General features: G+C 37.6%; 1 protein-coding gene across 2 annotated transcripts in view; it reads right to left on the reverse strand.

Annotated features, from left to right (window-relative positions):
• Positions 1-11294: 11294 nt before the first annotated feature.
• Positions 11295-21188, reverse strand: part of DDL (SMAD/FHA domain-containing protein) — a 29170-nt gene continuing 19276 nt past the window's right edge. Inside the window, exons 7-11 of one of the 2 annotated variants that reach the window (XM_089167750.1) lie at positions 17945-18059; positions 17818-17865; positions 17663-17708; positions 17490-17560; positions 11295-12020 (exon numbers count right to left, since the gene is read on the reverse strand). In XM_089167750.1, coding sequence (XP_089023876.1) covers positions 11981-12020; positions 17490-17560; positions 17663-17708; positions 17818-17865; positions 17945-18059 — 320 coding nt within the window. In that variant the 3' untranslated portion in view covers positions 11295-11980. The remainder of the gene's footprint in view (positions 12021-17489; positions 17561-17662; positions 17709-17817; positions 17866-17944; positions 18060-21188) is intronic. The other variant, XM_089167751.1, reaches the window with a different exon arrangement.

The following is a 21188-nucleotide window of genomic DNA, read 5'->3' on the forward strand; positions in this document are numbered from 1 at the left end:
TCAGTTCCATAAAACCATAGCGGATTTGGTAATATCATAGTCTAACAGAATTTGCAGCTAAATGGTAACAAAATTCAAAGAGAATTCCAAGGGGTAACAAAAGATCAAATTAACAACGGGGCAGGTTTTGTACAGGATTGTACTTTCAACCATCGGATTGGAGAACATACCATGCATGTCCTGTATATGGTTTCTCAATAAAATCCAATGATTGGGAAAATGATTTTTCTCTCTTCCTTTCTTCTTTATTTTTTGGGTGATCGGAAACATACACAACCTGTGTACAAAACATTTTGACAATTCAAAGACTTCAAGCAAAAACTTGCATGATCCATTACCCATAAGTTGCTTTAAAATTAACACAGAACCAGATACTATCAGCATTTTAATTACACCAAAATCTTACAAAATATTCCTTCGGAAATGTGCCAAAATCCAGTATTAGATAATAATTCCATCACCCCTTCCGAGTCCAACTCCAAAAAAATTATGCCCAGCGGAAAGTGCGAGAGAAATATGCTCGCATCCTTCACACAGCAAAGAGCTAAATCACAATGAAGCTGATCAAGGAACCCACGGGTTAGACCAATCCCAATTACTGTGCTGAGTTCTCGTGCAGAAGCACATACTCTCGGGTGCACAACCAATACAAACCAACAAGAATTGAAAACCATGCAAAAAATTTCTTGCCAGATCAGTAAATACAAAAGAAAAAAAGAATTACAAGCCGTAGGCAGAAATAGATGCAATATAGAGTATGAGGATGCCCCAGCATCAGAAGGAACTTGAAGTAGAAGACACTGACGTACCAAAAACAAGGTGATTCTGGTCAACCTGGGCATTGATTGTCTGATGTGAGGATGTTGTGGTCTCCCATTTCTACAGATCAGGTGCCTTGTAACGGTTTCAATGAACTAAAATTAGTTAAAATATTAATGCCATCCTTAACTCCAAATATACATTACATAAGTCATTACTATATATAAACGAGATAATTAGCTCTTTTTTGCATGATGTGGGACTAAAATTTTCGTTATAAGAATCATAAAATATAAGACATGATTAAAACATATATCTAAATAAAAAATAATATTTTTTTTACATGAGCCCCTCCCCTCCATTTTTATTGAAAACTCAATGCACCCCTTCAAAATTGAAACCTTACAAAGTCCCCCTCCACATTTAACACTGTCAAGTTTCCTTTTATTTCAAATTTATTTTTACAAATTTATTCTTATTTTATAAATTTATTTGAAATCCTAAATAATATTTGTAAGAATTTTTTTACATAAACTCTCTCCATTCTCATTGGAAACATGACACACCCCCTCCAAAATCAAAACCTTACAAGGTACATTCACACTTCACAGCAAGACATGCACCAAGCAAGAGGTTGAGGTGCATATACAAGTGATGATTTATTTCATCACAAAATAAGTATTCTTGAAAGATATCCTTGATCTCTTCATTTAATATGAGATTGTATCCTTGATCTTCTTCATTTAATATGAGATTGCCTATAAATGTGTTAATAGTATTGCATATACTTTGGCTCAAAAATCTATGTATATCGAATTATGCAAAATGACATTAAGACATGGGAAGAAACCAATAATAAATTAAAGGTAAACATAAATCATGCATCATAGTTTTTGTTTACTTATATTTAAGTTTTTTTCTTTGGAAATTAGAGGAAAAGATCCATGATTGAAATTGTTTTTTTTTTTTTTTTCCTTACTTCATTTGCAGTGAAATTGTGAGTATAAATTTTTAAATCATAGCAATTTGATGGCACAAGGAAAGATAAAAATTGTTGAGAGACAACTGTTACAAATCCTAATATTTTAATGGTCCAAGGAACATTACGGTCCAAGGTTGAAAGGTTTCTATTTCCTATTCATGGTGTTGAGAGACTGTTACCAATTTGGTGAAATTTATTTAGTTTGATGTAAAAAAAATCTATAGAATAAGAAGGTAAAAAAATTATATAAAAAAAGGCAGATTTATCCACCTGGTTTCTAAGAATGAAACTAAAAAATAGATAAAAATATGAACATAATTAATTACCTGATGAAAACAAAGGGTAAGTTGATAATTTTGAAATATCAACAGAGAAAAGATACATCTCAATAATTCAGGGGAATTAAATGTGAATTTTAAGAAAAGTAAAAATAAATAAATAAAAAAGGAGAGATATTTTTCATATGCAACTAATATGAGTTTTGTCAATGCCAAATTGGTTTACTTTTGGAATAACTATACTTTTTTTCATATATCTTGGGGTGTCTCTAAAATAATTTATTTTTTGCATAAAATTTCACCAACAACAAAAACTTAAAATAATATCATTTCTAAACATATCAGGTTATTTATCTCTCCCCACATTAGGGTCATGATTTTTTGTGCAAACCTGAGATGATACAAAGAGAAGATCAGGATGAGGTTGATAAGGGTGAATTTGGAAGATCCTACGGTCATCCTACATCAGGTCATATTAACCTACCTTCAACTACTTCATTTCAAGGCAACTCTCAACTCTTCTCGTTCGTTCAAATTGTTCAACTTGGACCTTTGAAGCCCCAATATTGTGGTGTTATTATTATTGAATATGACTTGGAACATCGGAGGCAGTTATTAAATCCAGTGGTTGGCCGACACTCACTGGTTGTGTTTTTGAGAATTTCATATGGATCTAGTATGGATGGTATGTGATCCAGAAGTGGGTATTTCATGGTCATAGTTAGATTGACACAATGAGTCAAATTCAGATTTTCAGTTATCAACTTACATCCTTCGTATAATCGAAAACTCAGCTCTCCCTAGCAAATAAGATTTATTATAAACCCATATATTAGAGTCTTGTTTTCGTTCTTTCATTTGAAAAATACATTAGATAAATATCTTAATTTTTTTTTTTTATTAATCTGATATTTGGATGGGTTAATTTTTTTCTCAAACGATTCTACATGGATAAATATACCTCTAAATGGTTAACTGAGTCCAGATTTATCTACATCCAACCAACAAATCCTTCTTCCTAGACATATACTGAGCAAGAGGTTGAAGTGTATATAAAAATGATGAATTATTTCATCATTGTCTAAAATGCCTCAGTATTAATGTATAATTACATATATGTTATAAAATTCTATGATCCAATTATGCAAAATGATATTAAGACATGGGAGGAAACCAATAAAGAATTACCAAAATCAAGATATCAGTTAAACACAAACATGCGTCATAGTTTTTGTTTGTTCATAGTTTGAAATTAACGCGCAGATTGTATTGGATGAATTTGACCTGGCCCACATAGTGTGGTAGAGTTGATTTTATATATTAAAAACATTGTACAATTTTTTCAATATGACATTGTTAGAAGAAACGACTTCCCATTGTGACTAATACAATGGATTTTGCTTGGAAGCAATGTTGCTTTGTGGAGCTAATGGCCGGATGGAAGTCTAGTAAGACAAATTCAAATCCTGACCATGCAATATTCTTTTTGGTAAAGACTCATTCGGAAACTAAAAAATGACACAACTGCATGAGTACACAAGGTTCAAAACGAACCAAGGAGCGGAAAAAGACCAAACTGTCATACATGCAATAGACAGGGTCAGCCAGGGTAAGGGTTGGGTCAAGCCCAAAATGGATCAGGTCCACAAAACCCTTAGAACAAACACACCACACCCACATAGGGGGACGATATATAACACCCACATAGGGGACATCCCCCCCCACGCGGCGGACACAAACTCCTACGGGTGTAGCGATGGGAGCACGAAAGTGCGACTGTGCCATAGGCGTTCCTATCAAGCTCGACGGAAGAACTTGTACCCGAGTTGGAGTTGTTGCGATGTGACCGGGAGACGTGCAAAAAAAAAAACAAAAAAACAAAAAACACAAACGCACCAACGTCAGGGGAAACCCTAGATCGGTTTTGAAGCGGGGTTGGGGAAGAGGGTAACAAAGACGGGAAGAGGAGCGGAGAAGATAGAAGAAAAACAAGGCGGGAGCGGGGATGAGCGGGAGAGGGAGCGGGGGCGGAGGTGGGGTGGACCGGAGGCGAGGAGAGAAGCGGGTGCGGAGAGGTGGTGGAACGGGCGGGGGGGGTGGGGCGGGAGCGGGGGGGGGCGATGGAGCGGGGAGGCGGGAGAGGGGCGGGGAGCGAGGGGAAGGAGGGGCGGCGGCGGGGAGGCGGAGGGCGGCTGCGGCCTCTCCCCCCGGCACGGGTGGGGCGCCGCGGGGCGCCCCCAGACCGCCCCCACCTTTCGACCATGCAATATTGTCATGTGCAGATAAAGTCACTTAAATTGACTTTAACCCGGTTTGGCCAAACAAACCCATATGAACCAATTAAGTGAACTTTATAGGACCATAAACTAACCCATTCGCTTGGGTTGGATTTCAAAATCCATACTCTTTTGCCTCAACTTTAGCGTAATGGAGAAAAATTCTGAACTCTGCAAACCCCATGATGACTGACCTCCTCACATCTTCCACGACGCTCGACTTGAGATAAAAACTGTCCAATTCCGTATCTTGTAGGAAATCGAAGAGCTAATTTGTACAAATACGCATTCACATGTGAAATGTCTGACCCAAAATTGTGCTCCAAGACCATGTTAGGTTAATAAGTATTTGACTAATCTAAGTTCAAAGGCATCAAGCTGATCCAATAAAAGACATGAAACAACCGACACGACCAAAACCCAGGGAGCAACAGGCACAAAAAACAGGAAACAACCACAAAAACCGAGAAAAACACGAGAGGCCGGAACAAAACAGAAACCAGGGAACAGAGGAAAACACGGAAACAGGAAACCAACGGAGCAAACAAAACCAACCAAAAAAAGAAAAACAACAACACCGCGAAAACAAAAGGAATTAAAAAAAAAAAAAAGGGAAAAGAGAACGCCAACAAAACAGAAAAAAAAACAAAAAGACAAAAGCACACAAAACCAGAGCAAGCAACACAAACACAAAAAACGAACTCCCCCACCCCACCACACAACCAACCACACACGAAAGCCAAACAAAAAAAACGAGGCACACAACGCACAGGGGGCGCACCAAAAGCAAAAAAAACGAAAATATCCCACCAGAAACAAAAAACCCACAACAAGGAGTAAGGAAAAAAAAAGTAGGGGTCCCAATAAGCCCGACCACCAGAAGATTTGATTCCCATAACTTAAAAAAATTATACCAAGCCCAGTCCAATCCAAAAAGAGGATGGGGGGGGGGGGGGGGTTTTGGGGGGCCGAGGGCAAAATAAATTTGGTGTGGAGGGAAATGCATTTTGAGCAATAGGAAACTTGACGGTATTAAATCATTTAAATGTGGAGGGGGCATTGTAAGGTTTCAATTTTGAAAAGGTGCACCGAATTTTCAATTGAAATGGAGGGTCTCATTTAAAAATCTCATAAATTTTTTCTTTCTTTTTTTAACAATTCTGTATGGATGGGTTAAATTTTTATTTCTGTTAACAATTATTTTTAGATAAAGATGCCCCTAGATGAAAAAAATAATAATACTGAATTCAAATTTATGAAAATCCATTTACACCCAGCCAAACAAATCCTTCGCTGGACACACTTAGCAAGAGGTTGTTGAGGTGCATTTGAAAATGATGATTTATTTCATACAAAAAGTATTCTTGGAACATATCCTTACATCTTCGTTTAATATGAGATTTGCCAATAAATGCTTCAATATTATTATGTTGCAGAAATCTCACCAAAAAAATAAAAAGGCATATATTACAGAAACCTATGGATACCCAACTATGCAAAATAACATTTAAGACATTGGAAGAAATCAATAAAAAATTATCATTTACCAAATAAAAACAATACAATACGATACAAACCAAGAAATAAGGTATACATAAATCATGCATCATAGTTTTTGTTTGCTCATGTTTCTGCACTTTTCTTTGGATATTAGAACAAAAGATCCTTGTTTCAATTTTCATTTTTTTGTTATGATTATTAATTGGAATTTTCTTTTCTTTTTTTATTTTATTGCAGTTAACTTGGAATACAAATTTTGAAATCATAGCACTTCAAGGATGGCAATCAATGGAACGACAACAGCTAAAAATCTCAGCACTTTTCACTACAAGAATATTATTTAGTAGCAATTACATCCAAGTTAAAAGTTTATAATTTAAAACAAGATACAACTAAAAACTAGATACTTAATTTGATAGATGGACACATAGGGTTAACTTGTAATAAGACTATAATCTCATACTAGTTATTTTTTTCATTTTTTTTTTGTTGTGGTGTGGATTAGTGGGAATTGAATTAAATCAGGGACAATGCTTGTATCAAGAAATTCTTATCCAGCAACCTCATCCTCTTCCATTTCGAACCACGACCTGAGCTCTTTATTTTTTGGCTCCGATGTCGGATGATTTCAACAATCTTCTAGTCAGGTAGAGTGAGGGTCTGATTCATTTCATAAATTTGTAAACTTTTAAAACCTTTGAATGTAAAAATAAAAAAGTTATATTTAAAATTAAATTCCCGCCTTTTGATCTCACACAATTCAATTGCCTTGCATGTCACCATCAGCAGCGCTGCCGCAAATAAAAATCCGATTATGTTCGCTTCCTTTTTACCCAGATTGATAACCCCACCACAGTACACCAGAACGCTGTCTTGGCTGTTTCAGAATAATGAACATTCATTGACTTCGTCAGCCTTTACTTCAGCACCAGGACCCAGCAATTCGGACACGATGGTGCCTCTGCCCAGGTATTTCTCTCTATTGTACTTGCTTTGATTACTGACCTATATCTTGGGGTGTCTCTAAAATAATGTGTGTTTTGCGTAAAATTTCACCAACAACAAAAACTTAAAATAATATCATTTCTAAACATATCAGGTTATTCATCTCTCCCCACATTAGGGTCATGAGTTTTTATGCAAACCTAAGATGATACAAAGGGAAGATCAGGGTGAGGTTTGAAGATCCTACGATCATCCTACATCAGGTCATATTAATCTACCTTCAACTACTTTATTTCAAGGTAACTCTCAACTCTTCTTGTTTGTTCCAACTGTTCAACTCGGACCTTTGAAGCCCCAACATCACGGTGGTATTATTATTGAATATGATTTGGAACATCGGAGGCAGTTATTCAATCCAGTGGTTGGCTGGCACTCACTGCTTGTGTTTTTGAATGAAGCTCGATCTTGCTTTTCAACAGAATCTCTGCAGCAAACCCCCAACCTCTAAAGGCATTAGGCTGATCCACTCCAAGCAAAGAACCTGCATCACCATCAAAATACACGCTATACCAAACCCTGGGCTCATTTTATTTCTGAACAGTTTTTTTTTTCTTTTTCTGGGTGAATGTTCTTAATTATAACAGTTTTGCAACCAAGAACTGTTAAGTTAAAGCTCATCACCCTTATAAGAGAATTTCATATGGATCTAGTATGGATGGTATGTGATCCAAAAGTGGGTATTTCATGGTCATAGTTAGCTAGATTGACACAAATATGAGTCAAATTCTGATTCTCAGTTATCAACTTACATCCTTTGTATAACCGAAAACTCCCTCTCCCTAGCAAATAAGATTTATTATGAATCCAGTTATATTAGTCTTGTTTTCGTTATTTCATTTGAAAAATACATTAGATAAATATCTATATATATATTTTTTATTAGTCTGATATTTGGATATGTTAATTTTTTTTCTCAAACGATTCTACATGGATAAATATACCCCTAAATGGTTAACTGAGTCCAGATTTATGAGCATTTATTTACATCCAACCAACAAATCCTTCTTCTCAGACATAATACTAAACAAGAGGTTGAAGTGTATATAAAAATGATGACTGATTTCATCACGGCGTATGTATTCCTGGAACATATCATTGACATCTTATTGTATAATGGAGAAAATTTCTGAACTCTACAAACCCCATGACGACTGCCCTCCTCACATCTTCCACGAGTTTGACTTGGGATAAAAACTGTCCAGATCCCCATATTTTGTAGGAAATCGAGGAGCTAATTTTCCTGCTATAGCTTATCTATGTATATTGAAATGTCTGATCTAAAATTGTGCTCCAAAACCATGTTAAGTTAATAAGTATTTGGCTAACATAAGTTCAAATGCATCAAGCTGATCCAATCAGAGACATGAAACAATATCAGCATATGAATATACGATATACAGACCCTAGGTCTCATTTGTTTTCTAAATAGTTTCCTTCTATTTTTTTGGGTGATTGTTCTCTGAACAGTTTTGCAACTAAGAAACTACCATATAAGATAAAATTCATAACTCACATAAGAGATTTCCGAGTAATTAAACATTAGGAGAGTAGCCTGGGCAAGAACCTATGGGCTTTCCCTGGGCGAGTGCAGATCACCTCCCCGTTGGGGGAGCAGGATGTGCTCCCCAATGCATCATCTTCACCACAAAATAAGGTGGGCCTACATTTCAATAAAAAAAAATAGAGAAGAAATTATTTGGTGGGTTCCACCCAATTTTGTAGTGAAAAGACTGCGGAGAACCCAACAGAAAGGTGATCCGAACTCTACTTGGGCACTTAATGACTGAGAAGAAGATCCGAGATTTCAAATCACGGACTAGATCTACACATTATGGGGGAAGCAAGCATGCTAAAGGTGAGAAGAATCAAATCTCAATAGCAGCCTTAAAGACCCCAATATTTTACAATAAAATAGGACGAAAATGATTTTTTTTTTTTTTTTTTTTTTCTTTTTTGAACAACTATGTATGGATGGATGGGTTAAATTTCTATTTCTGTTAGCAATTCTTTATAGAGATATATGCCCCTAAATGAAAAAGAATATTACTGAATTCCGATTTATGGAGATCCATTTACACCTAGCCAAACAATACTTCTCGTTGGACACACTTAGCAAGAGGGCATATAAAAATGATGATTTATTTCATCACGAAACAAGTATTCTTGGAACATGTCCTTGACATCTTCATTTTAACATGAGATTTGCCAATAAATGCCTCAACATTATTATGTTGCAGAAATCTCACCAAAAAATAAAAAGGCATATGTTCCAAAAATCTATGGATATCAAATTATGCAAAATAACCTTAAGACATGGGAAGAAACCAACAAAAATTTACGATTTATCCAAAAAAAAACAATACAAAATAACCAAAACTAACAAATGAGGTATTGCTTAAATCATGCATCATAGTTTTTGTTTGCTCATATTTATGCTCTTTCTCTTTGGAAATTAGAACAAGAGATCTTGTTTCAATTTTCATTTTTTCATGATTATTAATTGGGATCTTACTAATTTTTATTTTTATTTTTTCCTTTTTCATTGCAGTTAACTTGGACTACAAATTTTAAAATCATAACACTTAAACACTTTTAGAGTTTATTTTTGTTCTCCCTCTTTCTGAAGAGTTCAGATGTGATCACAATACGTGAAAAAGCAAGACCTACAGTCAGATGATAACAGAAAAAAAGGGTTAAGCATTAGAGTCTTCATAAATTTGGGTTTTGCTACCCATATTGGATGCACTTGCCTGAATTCTAATAAAATCTTAGCCGTTCAAAACATAATTTAGGTTAGTAAACAACCTTGAATTACTAGCACAAATCATGAGGCGTCGTGAACCACCTCAACTCTACAGGGTCTCTCGATATAAACTTGGAAGCGTCTCTCTGCTCATATCTTCTCTATGATCCTCTCTCTTCTCTCAGATCGTCTTCTCAATTCCATGGAGATGGAAATAAAGGAAGTACAACAGCAGGAGGAGATGAAACCAACAATGGACGATAACCAACCAATGAAAGACCAGAAATTGCAAATGGAAGCAAAGGAAGACAACACCAAGGGAAGAAGTGGTGTTCGTCACGGGGGTTCATGTCTTGGCTCAAAACCCTTCACCATCAAGTCCTCCGTCTCCAATTGTTTCAAGTCTCTAGATACTTGGATGCTTGCCAAAAATGATTAAAGATGGAAGGTTTCACCATCGTTAACGGTCAAACTCGTTTTATTAGCAGCTGTTATGAATATGGTTCTATTAGTAGTTCTATCACTAGTTATACACCGCATCTTCATGGACCAGTTGTTAAGCATATGGTTCGATTACTAGTTCTATTACTAGTTGCAGACACCATCATTATCAGGATGTCGTTAAAGATACAAGAGGAAGATTTTATATACATTTGTCATTACAAGATTTCGTCTTTCGTTTTTGTTTGGTATTTGGTTGATCCATGCTCCAAAAAAAAAAAATTACTGTGTTTTATTACTCCAGGATAGAAAAACATGAGTGTATTCATGAATATTATAATATAGATCATTTAGGCTCTTTTTGTTATGATTTTTCATTCTTAGAAAATTTATTGTAGTCTTAATGCTCTAATTCAACATTATCTAATATTATTCAGCATGATGCAAATGATAATACATGGACATCAGATCAACAAAAGATGGGGAAAACCCCGCCACGAGACGCGACCCGCCCCACCAAGGCCCGGCCCACCGGGGGGAAACACAACCCAAAGCCGGGAAGGAAGAAACGAGCGCAAGAGAAAACCCGCAGAGGGGGGAGAGGGCCGCCGCGGGAATCCCCCCACGCGGGGTCTAAAATATATAACCTATTTTGGGTAACCGCCCTAATAGTGAGTTTCAATATTGCCCTTGGGCATTTAATTTATTAATCAATTAATACAATTGTCCAGCCCCACTCCGGGCAGTAATCCAAGGCCCACACACGATACCCGAATACACTCACCGCGATCCCGTCGCCGGTCCCACAGCTATCGATATACTATATATTGATCTCTTCACTATGTATCCAGCCCTATAAGAATATTAATTAGTAACTATTATCCTAAGTTAGAAGTTTATAAATTAATACAGAATGCAACTAAAAACTGCTATTTAATTTGACAGACATATAGAGTTAACTTGTAATGAGACTCTGTCTCATACTGGATATAGTTACCACTTATAATTTTTATAGATTCTCTTTATCATAAAAAAAAACACCACTTGAGATTAGGAAATTACACTTGGAATTTTAAAGGGAGGGTAGAAGTAAAACAAAGAAGAAGGTAGACAAAATATTTTCTTACCGTAAACAAAGCATAAGCAAATGGGAGAAATACTTTTGCTTCACAAGAAGTATGAGAAACATGACTATGCCGTGTTTTCTTGACAACAAATACAGGAAAAACACAATGTCAAAAGTCCAACATACTTTTGAAATGCCCATGTATTTTCAACCAATCTCTTGTCACGCCTCGAGAATATGTTTTCTTGCTCTCTAAAATGATAACCTTTCAGCATATTAAGTGTGTGTGCAAACCCAATACCATTGGATGTAATTTGCAGTAGAACAAAATTTACATGGTTTGAAGAATCAGTTCCATAAAACCCATAGTAGATTTGGTAATATCATAGTCAACAGTATTTGCAGCTAAGTGGCAACAAAACTCAAAGAGAATTCCACGGGGTAACAAAAGATCAAATTAACACCGGGGGAGGTTTTTGTACAGGATTGTACTTTCAACCATCGGATTGGGAAACATAACATGTCCAGTATTTTGTTTCTCAATAAAATCGAATGATGGGAAAAATGGTATTTCTCTCTTCCTTTCATCTTTATTTTTTGGGTGATGGGAAACATACACAACCTGTGAACAAAACTTTGACAATTCAAAGACTTCGAGCAAAAACTTGCATAATCCATTACCCATAAGTTGCTTTAAATTAACACAGAACCAGATACCATCAGCATTTTACACCAAAATCCTACAAAATATTTGTTCGGAAATGTGCCAAAATCCAGTATCTGATAATAATTCCTATCACCCCTTCGAGTCCAACTCCAAAAATATTATGCCCAGGGGAAAGTGCAGGAGAAATATGCTCGCATTCTTCACAGCAAAGAGCTAAATCACAATGAAGCTGATCAAGGAACCCACGGTTAGACCAATCCCAATTACTCTGCTGAGTTCTCGTGCAGAAGCACATACTCTCGGCTGCACAACCAACACAAACCAACAAGAATTGAAAATCATGCTAAAATTTTTTGCCAGATCAGTAAATACAAAAGGAAAAAGGAATTACACGCTGCAGGCAAAAATAGACGCAGTATACAGTATAAGGATGCCCAGCAATCAGAAGGAAGTTGAAGTAGAAAACACTCAAGTACCCAAAAAAAACAAGGTGATTCTGGTCAACCTGGGCATTGATTATCTGATGTAAGGATGTTGTGGTCTCCCATTTCTACAGATCAGGAGCATTATACCGGTTTCAAACAACTAAAACAAACCAACTGCCAGAACTTTATCATTGAAAAAAGAAATTAGCCTAGGGCATGGAATTCAACAGAGCACAATCAGAAAATTTCCCCACTAGGCAGCCATCTTATATGAGAGTAACAAGAGTAACGCTTGTATCAATCAGCTAGATTAATTCTCTGGGAAATAATAAGGGCCACACACTGACGATTATCCCAATTTTAGTGTTTCAGAAATACAATTTACTAATTACCACCCACGGTAAAACAAATTATTTTTCTCTTCTTTCTTCAACCACCACCCGCTACATCACTGCCATTGCCTAACATAATTACTAACAACAGAAAGCACTAAAAGGTACTAGAAAATACTAATGACTTTGAAGTGCAGTTGGGCCACAACCTAGGGGCATCACCTGTGCACCTAATGGCTGAGCAGGAAATCGGAGGAATCAAATCAGGGGCTGGATCTGCACCATCTGGGGGAGCAGGCATGCTAACGTGAGGAGTCAAATCTCAAGGCAGCCTTAAGATCCCAACATCTCATAATAAAATTAACATACCACGAGAATGAATAAAACAAAGAAGTCACTCAAGCATCCTTTTTACTGGATAGTTGAATCTCCTTAGCCATTTCACGTGAACATGTCCTTCCAAGAATATTTCCGTTATATTTTTAGGCAAGCAACAGCCCACAAAAAGGATGACCAGCATCTTTGTTGATTGGTGTCTTTAGGAATCTTAATTCCCATCCAAAGAAGTCATCTGAGTTGTGGGAATGATAGACCACCATTAATTAAATGAATTTATACTCGTAGGGGCAGAATGGGATTCATGGAAAACATAGGATAGCAGCAAAGGACGCATGGAAGCAACTGGTTGGGTGAATGGGTTAACAGTTACAAAGGGAGGAATAAGTCTGATTAAGGGTGGAACAGGAGGGGAAGGGAAGGCAGTTCTGAGTTTGAGTAAGAGGTTGGGCCATCAGTCTTGCTGTTGGAGTTGGAAGCACTTGGTGCCTCTGCATAGTAGTATTTAAAATTTCAATTTCCAGCATCCCCATTTAATTTATTTCACATTCAAGTCATAAGCAGCAATGCATTTGGAATTCTGTTAATCCAATCACATTTGGAATTCTGTTAATCCAATCAATCTTCACAATTCAGTAGTAATTCTATTACCTGAAATTCGGGTTCCTATTAGGCAACCTTAAGCCCTAAACCATTCAGACTTCAAATGTAATCTTATATACACCCCCAAATGGATGGGATGAATATAGACTGAATATTTGAATTCTTTCTCAGCTCATGCTGCTGTTCTTATGAGTATCTTACTAGTCTAGGTAAGTGACTAGTTTAGCCTTGATAAGGAACCTCCAAGGTGGGAATTATTCAGTAGTAATTTTATTACATGAAATTCGGGTTCCTATTAAGCAACTTTAATCCCTAAATCCATTAGGACTTCAAATGTAATCTTCTATACACCCCTAAATTGATGGGATGAATATAGACTGAATATTTGAATTCTTTCTCAGCTCATGCTGCTGTTCTTATGAGTATTTAAAAGTCTAAGTAGTGATTGGTTTAGCCTTGAAAAGGAACCTCCAAGGTGGGAATTATTCAAGGATCTTGGCTAAGATCAAGCCTAGATCCAGCTGTTGTAGATTCAGCTTCAAAAATACCAATCCAGCTCCTCAGCAGTCAATTATTACGCTCCTCAATCAAGGTATGCTTGGGGCCAACACCCCAAACCCCCTTCTTATCAACTTTTTACTTTCTTGAATAGCATCCCTTAAGACCCCAAACACAAGAAGCTACATGTCTTTGTATTTAGTAGTCATCCAAATCCAACCAAGCTTGGGGGAGATCATTTCCCTGTGTCATAGCCATATTCTCTAAAAGTTTCAGGCCATTCTGACAGTTCTAACCCTAAATTATCAGTTTTTGATTAGGGACCTAAGACCACGAATTCACATAACTTCATAGCTTCCAAACTTTCAGATCATCATCCCTCTATAAAACCCCACAGCATCCAACTTTCATAGGAATCTAGCACCTCCAGGTCACCCAACCACATCTCTAAAGATTACACACCATGGTGCCTTGTGTTCAATCCATATCAAGGAACCCCTTTCTAACCAGTAAACCAAATCTATAACACCTCATTTAAAACCATTTGACACCATCCATTGCTACTCTTCATTACAGAAGCCATAAAACATAGCTCGTATTGCTTGTTTAATAGTTAAAAATTCAATCCAAGCCCCTTCCCAAGTTTCAACTCTAAGAATCGCTAATTTCCCCTGTTTTTCAAAACCTAAAACCCTAATTTCAAACTGCTGGAATTTCAAATCCAGCAATTAAAAACCATTCATGAAGCCCCAAACCCTCACCATTAGTAACCCATCACTTCCTCGACTAAACTCAAATCCTAACCCAACCATCAAGGGCCCCTACCCTATCCTCACCTACTTTAACCTTACTGGTTCATACATGATCCTGGTTTATTGGCCCCTAGTGGTCCCCTTCAACATAGAGCTAATCACCTCCCATGTTGCTAGTATAAATCCAGTGCTCTCTCCTATAAAGAATCCCTACTTATTAAGTTATCTAAGCAGGTACATATGAAGCAACCTTAGGGGAAGAATCTTTTGGGTGGGGTGCGGGGGCCAATCAAAGTTGATTGTCAGTCTGTCATTTTGCGAAGGATGCGATCATGCAGAGAAGTTATTTATTTTTCTACGGACAGATGGATGATGCGTTTACAAGCCTCTGTCTGGTCCTATGCCCTAGAGAGGTTGTTTCAAGCTGAACATGCATGATTTATTTGCTCCAGCATAAGGTGAGTGCTAAGGTATGAAAACTAGGGATATTCTTGTTATACACCTACAGTATATCAAGTGGTTGCCTCAACTAGGGTGGGGGAGCGGGGGGAGGTGTTAGTCATAGTTAGTATTGATTGTGTTAGGATATATTTAATAGGTTTATTATTGGTTGGTGTCTCTACTTCAGCAAGCCCTTGCTATGTTGCAAGCAGACTAGTATACTGGTGATGGAATATAGACTGAACAACTTCTACAGTCCTTTCCCTCACTACTCCCATCACTCCCTTTCTTCCTTGGTTCAGATTACCCTTTTTTGTCTCTGATATTGACACATCAAATTAAGCCTTAAACACTGACAAAGTTAGTAGCTCATTGTTTAATATTTACCATGCACTAGTCTTGATATTCAAATCTTCTGTTGTGATTTCGCAATAAATTTCAAATTCTAGTCAACCAAAAAAGTCAAAATCATGAATACAATACGTCAACATAATACAATGATCCCCGACTAATATCACATGGAGAGGATCTGTGAAATGATAGCATGCTTCTAGCACCTGAAACTAGAAGAAGGTGAACAAAATACTATTACCTTCTCCAATATTACCTTCATAGCTTCAATCTTGCAGAAGCAGGTGTATCCAGTGCATGAGGCCCCACCAATGCAGGGTCAGGGGAGGGTCATAAGTACATTACCTTCCCAAAGAGTGTTTCCTAACTCTACCATTGACCACTTGTGTGTTGTGTCACAAAGTATAGGTTTGCTAAGCAATAAATGATGACTGAAACTGTTACAAAACTACTAGCCAAGGAATAGTATACTAATCACAGATGTTGCACAGATACTTAGCTGCAAAGCCCAGCAACTTTCCAAGGACACTGGAAACTAAACTAAGATCTCACAAACTTCAAGCAGATATTAGTTGGACAACCACCTACATGCAAGATAGAAGCCATTTCCAGATGTAGATTTCACACATACTTTGAGGGTGGGGGAGCACGAATACTAAACAAAGCAGAACTGGTTTTCAATCTCAAGTAAGAAACTCCATTCCCAAACCCTATTCCTCTCTCCGTCCGCAACCTTCACAGACCCATCCCCTTAGTTTCAGACCTTCAGAGCATCCCTAATGCCATTGCAAATCACACCTTCCCCTTCCCCTACTGTCCTAGCAGGTTCCAGCCCCTTCCCCTAGCCCCCAAAGCCCTCCCTCCCCTTCCCCTGTCCCACAACCTGCATATACTATCACTAATAGGATTACCCCATTCCTTCATCAGTTTAAGACCATTCTAACTCTAATAGAGTCGCCCTTACCTACAGAACGAAGACCTAATCTCAATCTCACTGTAACAGCCCTAGTTTTGGAGTTAGAAATTTTGTGCACTTCATCTTCTTCAATTAAAGTTGCAGAATTTTTTTCCAAATTTTCAGAAACCTTCATACCCCAGCCCCCTTACCTCTGGACAGACTCTGAATTATTAATTTAGTATTAACAGTAGTTCAGAATTACAAAACCAGCAACCTTAGGCCCATCCTAAACCCCAGCCGAAACCATAGTTTATCCTAAAAACCCTAATTTAGTGCTGGTTCCTTAATTAGAAGATCCTGAAATCTAACCCTAAACCCTGGGTTTCATGGAAGAACTCTGGGCTGGGTTTTTTCCACCCCTTCTTTTGTCTTCTTTTTTTCAGGCTGGGGGTGGCTGGTTCACATCATCATTTCCCCATTATTTATTACAGAGGATGTCAATATACAAAATTTTCCAGCCCTATGCTTCATTCTCAAACCCCACTAACCATGATCCACCAAAGAAAGGATACCATGATATAGACCAATATATTGCCTAGAAAGATGGACTAGTTTACAACGTAAACCCCATAAGAAGTACTAGTTGTCTAAGGATCAAGACTATCATTCGGCACATTATAGAAATCTCAAGGCTTTGTTTTTATCACTGATAAAATAGAACCTACGTCTTTTGCAAGGTTCACAGAAGGTTCTCCATTAACTGAGAAAATTCCAAGCAGAAATGATTCAGCACTAAAACTCAAGCCTTAAAGCCCTAAACCCTAAACCCTAAACCCTAAATAATCAACAAGAAGTCTTGACTTTGAAACCCTCACTAATCCTGCGCCAACATCCAGAGAAAATTTTCAAGGTGCTCTTTTGTCACCAAACCCTGAAGTCCAGACAGGTCCAGAGAAAAATTTCAAGGGTAGAATAAGCTACCTAGGTCACCAAACCCTGAAGTCCAATGAAAGGTCACAACTAGAAAATGCGGATGCAAGAGAGAAAAATGCATTTGTGTGTGTCCACAGAAAAATCAAGTGTACTAATGTTCATGTGATTGGATAGGTATAAACTCGATATTATTCAAGACCTACCTACTATTTCCAAACTTAATAGTATCTTTTTCATAAAGTTCATAATAACGTTGAGGCTCAATGCGATCATCCTGCACCAAGAAAAACACACGTCAAGGAGAAATTAAAAATCAATATGACCTACCATTAACCACCTATAAAACACAAGGTTAGAAACAGTTGAATCAACTCACATTAAGAAAAGTTCCATTTGTGCTTCCAAGGTCCATTAAGTAAGGCCTGAAAATTGGATACATATAAGCAATTAGCATGAGGGAATTAAAGGGCAGGTATAAAATAGAGTTTGCATAACTTAAGAGACATAGAATACAAACTTGCTCATTCTTACCTTACTTGCTTTTTTAATGTGCCATCAGTTTGCTCTGTCTCTACTTGCCTGGAAAAATAAAGTTCTTAAATTGAGTACAGAAAAACCCAGAAACTGCCCAAATAAAGTGAATCAGCATAATTCATACCGAAATTGGATGACAGCATGCTGCTTGCTGCAGGAAGGGTGATCTGTGGGTATGTCTGCCACTCTCCTTTCTCTACCAAAAAGATAACAGCTTTGACGGTGCACATATAGGGGGTCTGCCCATATAATATCTTCTTGGTCAAATTTACAAGGTCACACATCAAAAAGGCAGCACTACAATATGGAATTGCAAAACAGAAGCAGATTAAATGTTAGATCGAGCTGAAATAAATAATCCCAGAATTAAACGAGTTCTCATCATACAGCTTTGCAATGCTACAAGTTGCTCAAAATGACTAGTGTTGCAACTTTCAGCTACAAAACTGGCGAAGGAATTGAAGAGGTCTAAGGAGTATTGAATGCCATTAAAGAAAAGATGATTGATTCTTTGGTTTTCCACTACTCCCTCTTCGAAGTTACAGGAAACAATAGTGACTTGTATCATCCTCGAATTAGAAGTTTTTCTGACTACACTTGATGTAGATTGACACAGAATGGTTTATTAGCGCTGAGTTACTTAAAGACACTCATCTAAGATAAAGAGTGTCCCAAAGGGCTACCTTTTTTTCTCTTAGATGAGAGCAAGCCCAACCGATGAGGCGGAGCTGAGCCTACGTGACGCTTTAGTCCTGTCTCGATCGGTAGGCAAGTCAAGTTGGGGCGCCGTCCCTCCTTCTCTCACTTCGGAAAGATTTAGCAGTCTTTTCTATTTTCCTTAGAATAAACCTAGGGTTGGTAAATATAAATGTTGGGCTTTTATACCATGGGTTTACTTTGTAGACTGCCAACTTAATGGGCCAATAATATGGGTTTAGTTTTAATTTGATTTAATTAGAGGTCACACGATCACTTATCACATGGCTTGCTAGTTAAGAGTGTGATTAACAACTCAACTCTCCCACAAATTGAGAAGGAGATTTGTGTAGTGGTCAGTTTGTCCTTAAGTTTGTTGTAGTTTGCTAGCTAATATTTTGTTATCTGGTTGGCAGGTTCTTAGCCAAGTTTCAGGAGTTAGTTTCTTTGTTTACTAGCAGTAAGTTTTATATTTAAAATTAGCAATAAGTTTCCTATTTGCTATCATGATAGGACCCTTCAACGGAGCCCTACCAAAATGCCAAATCCACTGGATTACCAGTTCCGGCAGTGCCCTGTAGTTTCCCGGGTACACCACAGCACACTCTCACCTTCACCTCAATACACTAACTCACATGCGCACGCACACACAAAGAGTAACTGGAAAATATAAACAGAAAATATAACCGGAAGTTCTCTAAACAATTAACATCAAAATTGGCACAAGCACTGTGATACACAAACCACCAACACAACCCTAAATATCCTCCTCCAGAATTCCCCTAACCAAGGGTCTTCCCCTCACGAATGAGCATAGTTCATCCACTCCTTAACCAAGTTCTCCTCTTCTCTTTCCCTTCTCCCTATCCCTATTAATATAGCCCAAACAATCCCCCAACATATCCTAACTATTTTCCACATAGGCCAACATGTGAGTGGTTGCTTCCATTAGGAGATTGCTCCTATTAGAGGTTTGCCACTTGTTCTTGCCCCTCAACATGGTTATTTTCATATGCTAAAGCTCCCCTGCCCCTACACCCTCCATTTTAGGGTCTTAACAAATTGGAAAAGTCCTCAGGCTATCAAAGCTTTTAATTACTCACCACGGAGGTGAAAAGTTAGACAAGGTTTTAATCAAATGTTGCTGAAGCAAGTAATTGGCAGTCTTCTCTATGAGAGTCTAGTCTTTTAAAGTCTAGGCTGTGCTATTGCTTGGTGTTCAAAGTCCAAGTTTGGTGCAGCTTCATAAACCAAATGAACTTCTTTTCCTAAGAATGGTACATACATGTAATGGGTCTTTGATCCCACGGATTCAACCTGTACTCAGGCCAATTTAATAGACCTAAAATATGAGTAATTAGGTTCAATTGAAAACAGCTTCATTATTTAGCTCTCTTCCCCCCCCCCCCAACGTTGTTTTCCATTTCACGTGAACTAATGGTTCAATTTAAATTAGCATGTGACCAGCACATGACTAGTTAGTAGTTTTATTTATTTATAGCTTCCCCAGCTAATTTGTAAGTCAATGGTTAAGCTAGGTATTTCCTTTCAGTGTAGGATTGTATTTTTGAGCCATTCACATACGGTTACACAGGGCACATTACAAAACAAGAACTAGATTATTCAAATGGCTCTTGGAAGCAGCTCCTCCCTAATTTTCTAATTTGACATATTTGTCTTGTTCTTCAAGTCTAGAGTGATAACTCTTTCATGTTTGAAGTCCAAGTTGCTGATGGTGTCAGGTGTTTAAAGTCCAAGCTACTGTAGGGCCTCCGGAATCAATCAAACTCCCTGCTGGTAATAAGCCTGGAAGGTCCCAATACCAATAAAGCTCACCTTCAACTAGGTTGAAGATTACTTTTTCCATCAGAGGATCTTCACCAATTTCAGCCATCAACAAACCTGCTAAGCTAATTCAGCACAACAGTGAGTTAGCTGAACCATCCCAATCCTTAATGCTACTCTTAGGCTTCTAATTCCCCAAGCCCTAGCTTCCTCTTTTGTTATTTTTGTTTTCCAAAACCTAAGCCTAGTAAAAATTACTATCCATAATCTACCAAACTCAAATCCTTTTGCTTCCCAAGAATTCCATTAAAATCTAATATCCACATACCCCATTTTATTCAAGTTTCAAGTTCTGACAAACTGCAGATTTATAAATCTGTGACTACCTTCTCGAAGATCTTAAGCAGCATAACTTTTGCAAGAATGCTTCCTAGCCAAATCTAACCGTTAGAACCTGCTGAAAGTTTGATTGAATCTTCCCCTAGCCTTAAGATACTCAATCCCATCCACCGAGTAGACTGGTTGCAATTATCCTTTTTATGTTTCACCCTTATCTCCTAGGAATCTTATATAACTCCAGATTTAACTTGATTCAGTTCAACTCCCAACATATATTCTACACCACATCAACTTGAAATAGCCACAACCATTAACCCTAATCTAGCCCTCAAATGAGGCCCACACCTACTTTTGACCTACTTGAATTCGCTGGTCCATATCAGATCCTGGTTACTCAGCCCTTAGTTGACCTGTTCAATCTAAGGCAACATCAAAGTAGCCAATGGTTTTTGGAGTTTTAAAGTCCAATCAAGTTAGAGTTTTGACCCTGGAATCAGTTGAATGTTTAATGATCCATTATCTTATGCCCACAGGCCACAAGGTTCAAG

This window comes from Hakea prostrata, chromosome 9 (assembly GCF_041222555.1).
Source record: "Hakea prostrata isolate BN-2017 chromosome 9, UWA_Hpros_2, whole genome shotgun sequence".
Taxonomy (NCBI): Eukaryota; Viridiplantae; Streptophyta; class Magnoliopsida; order Proteales; family Proteaceae; genus Hakea; species Hakea prostrata.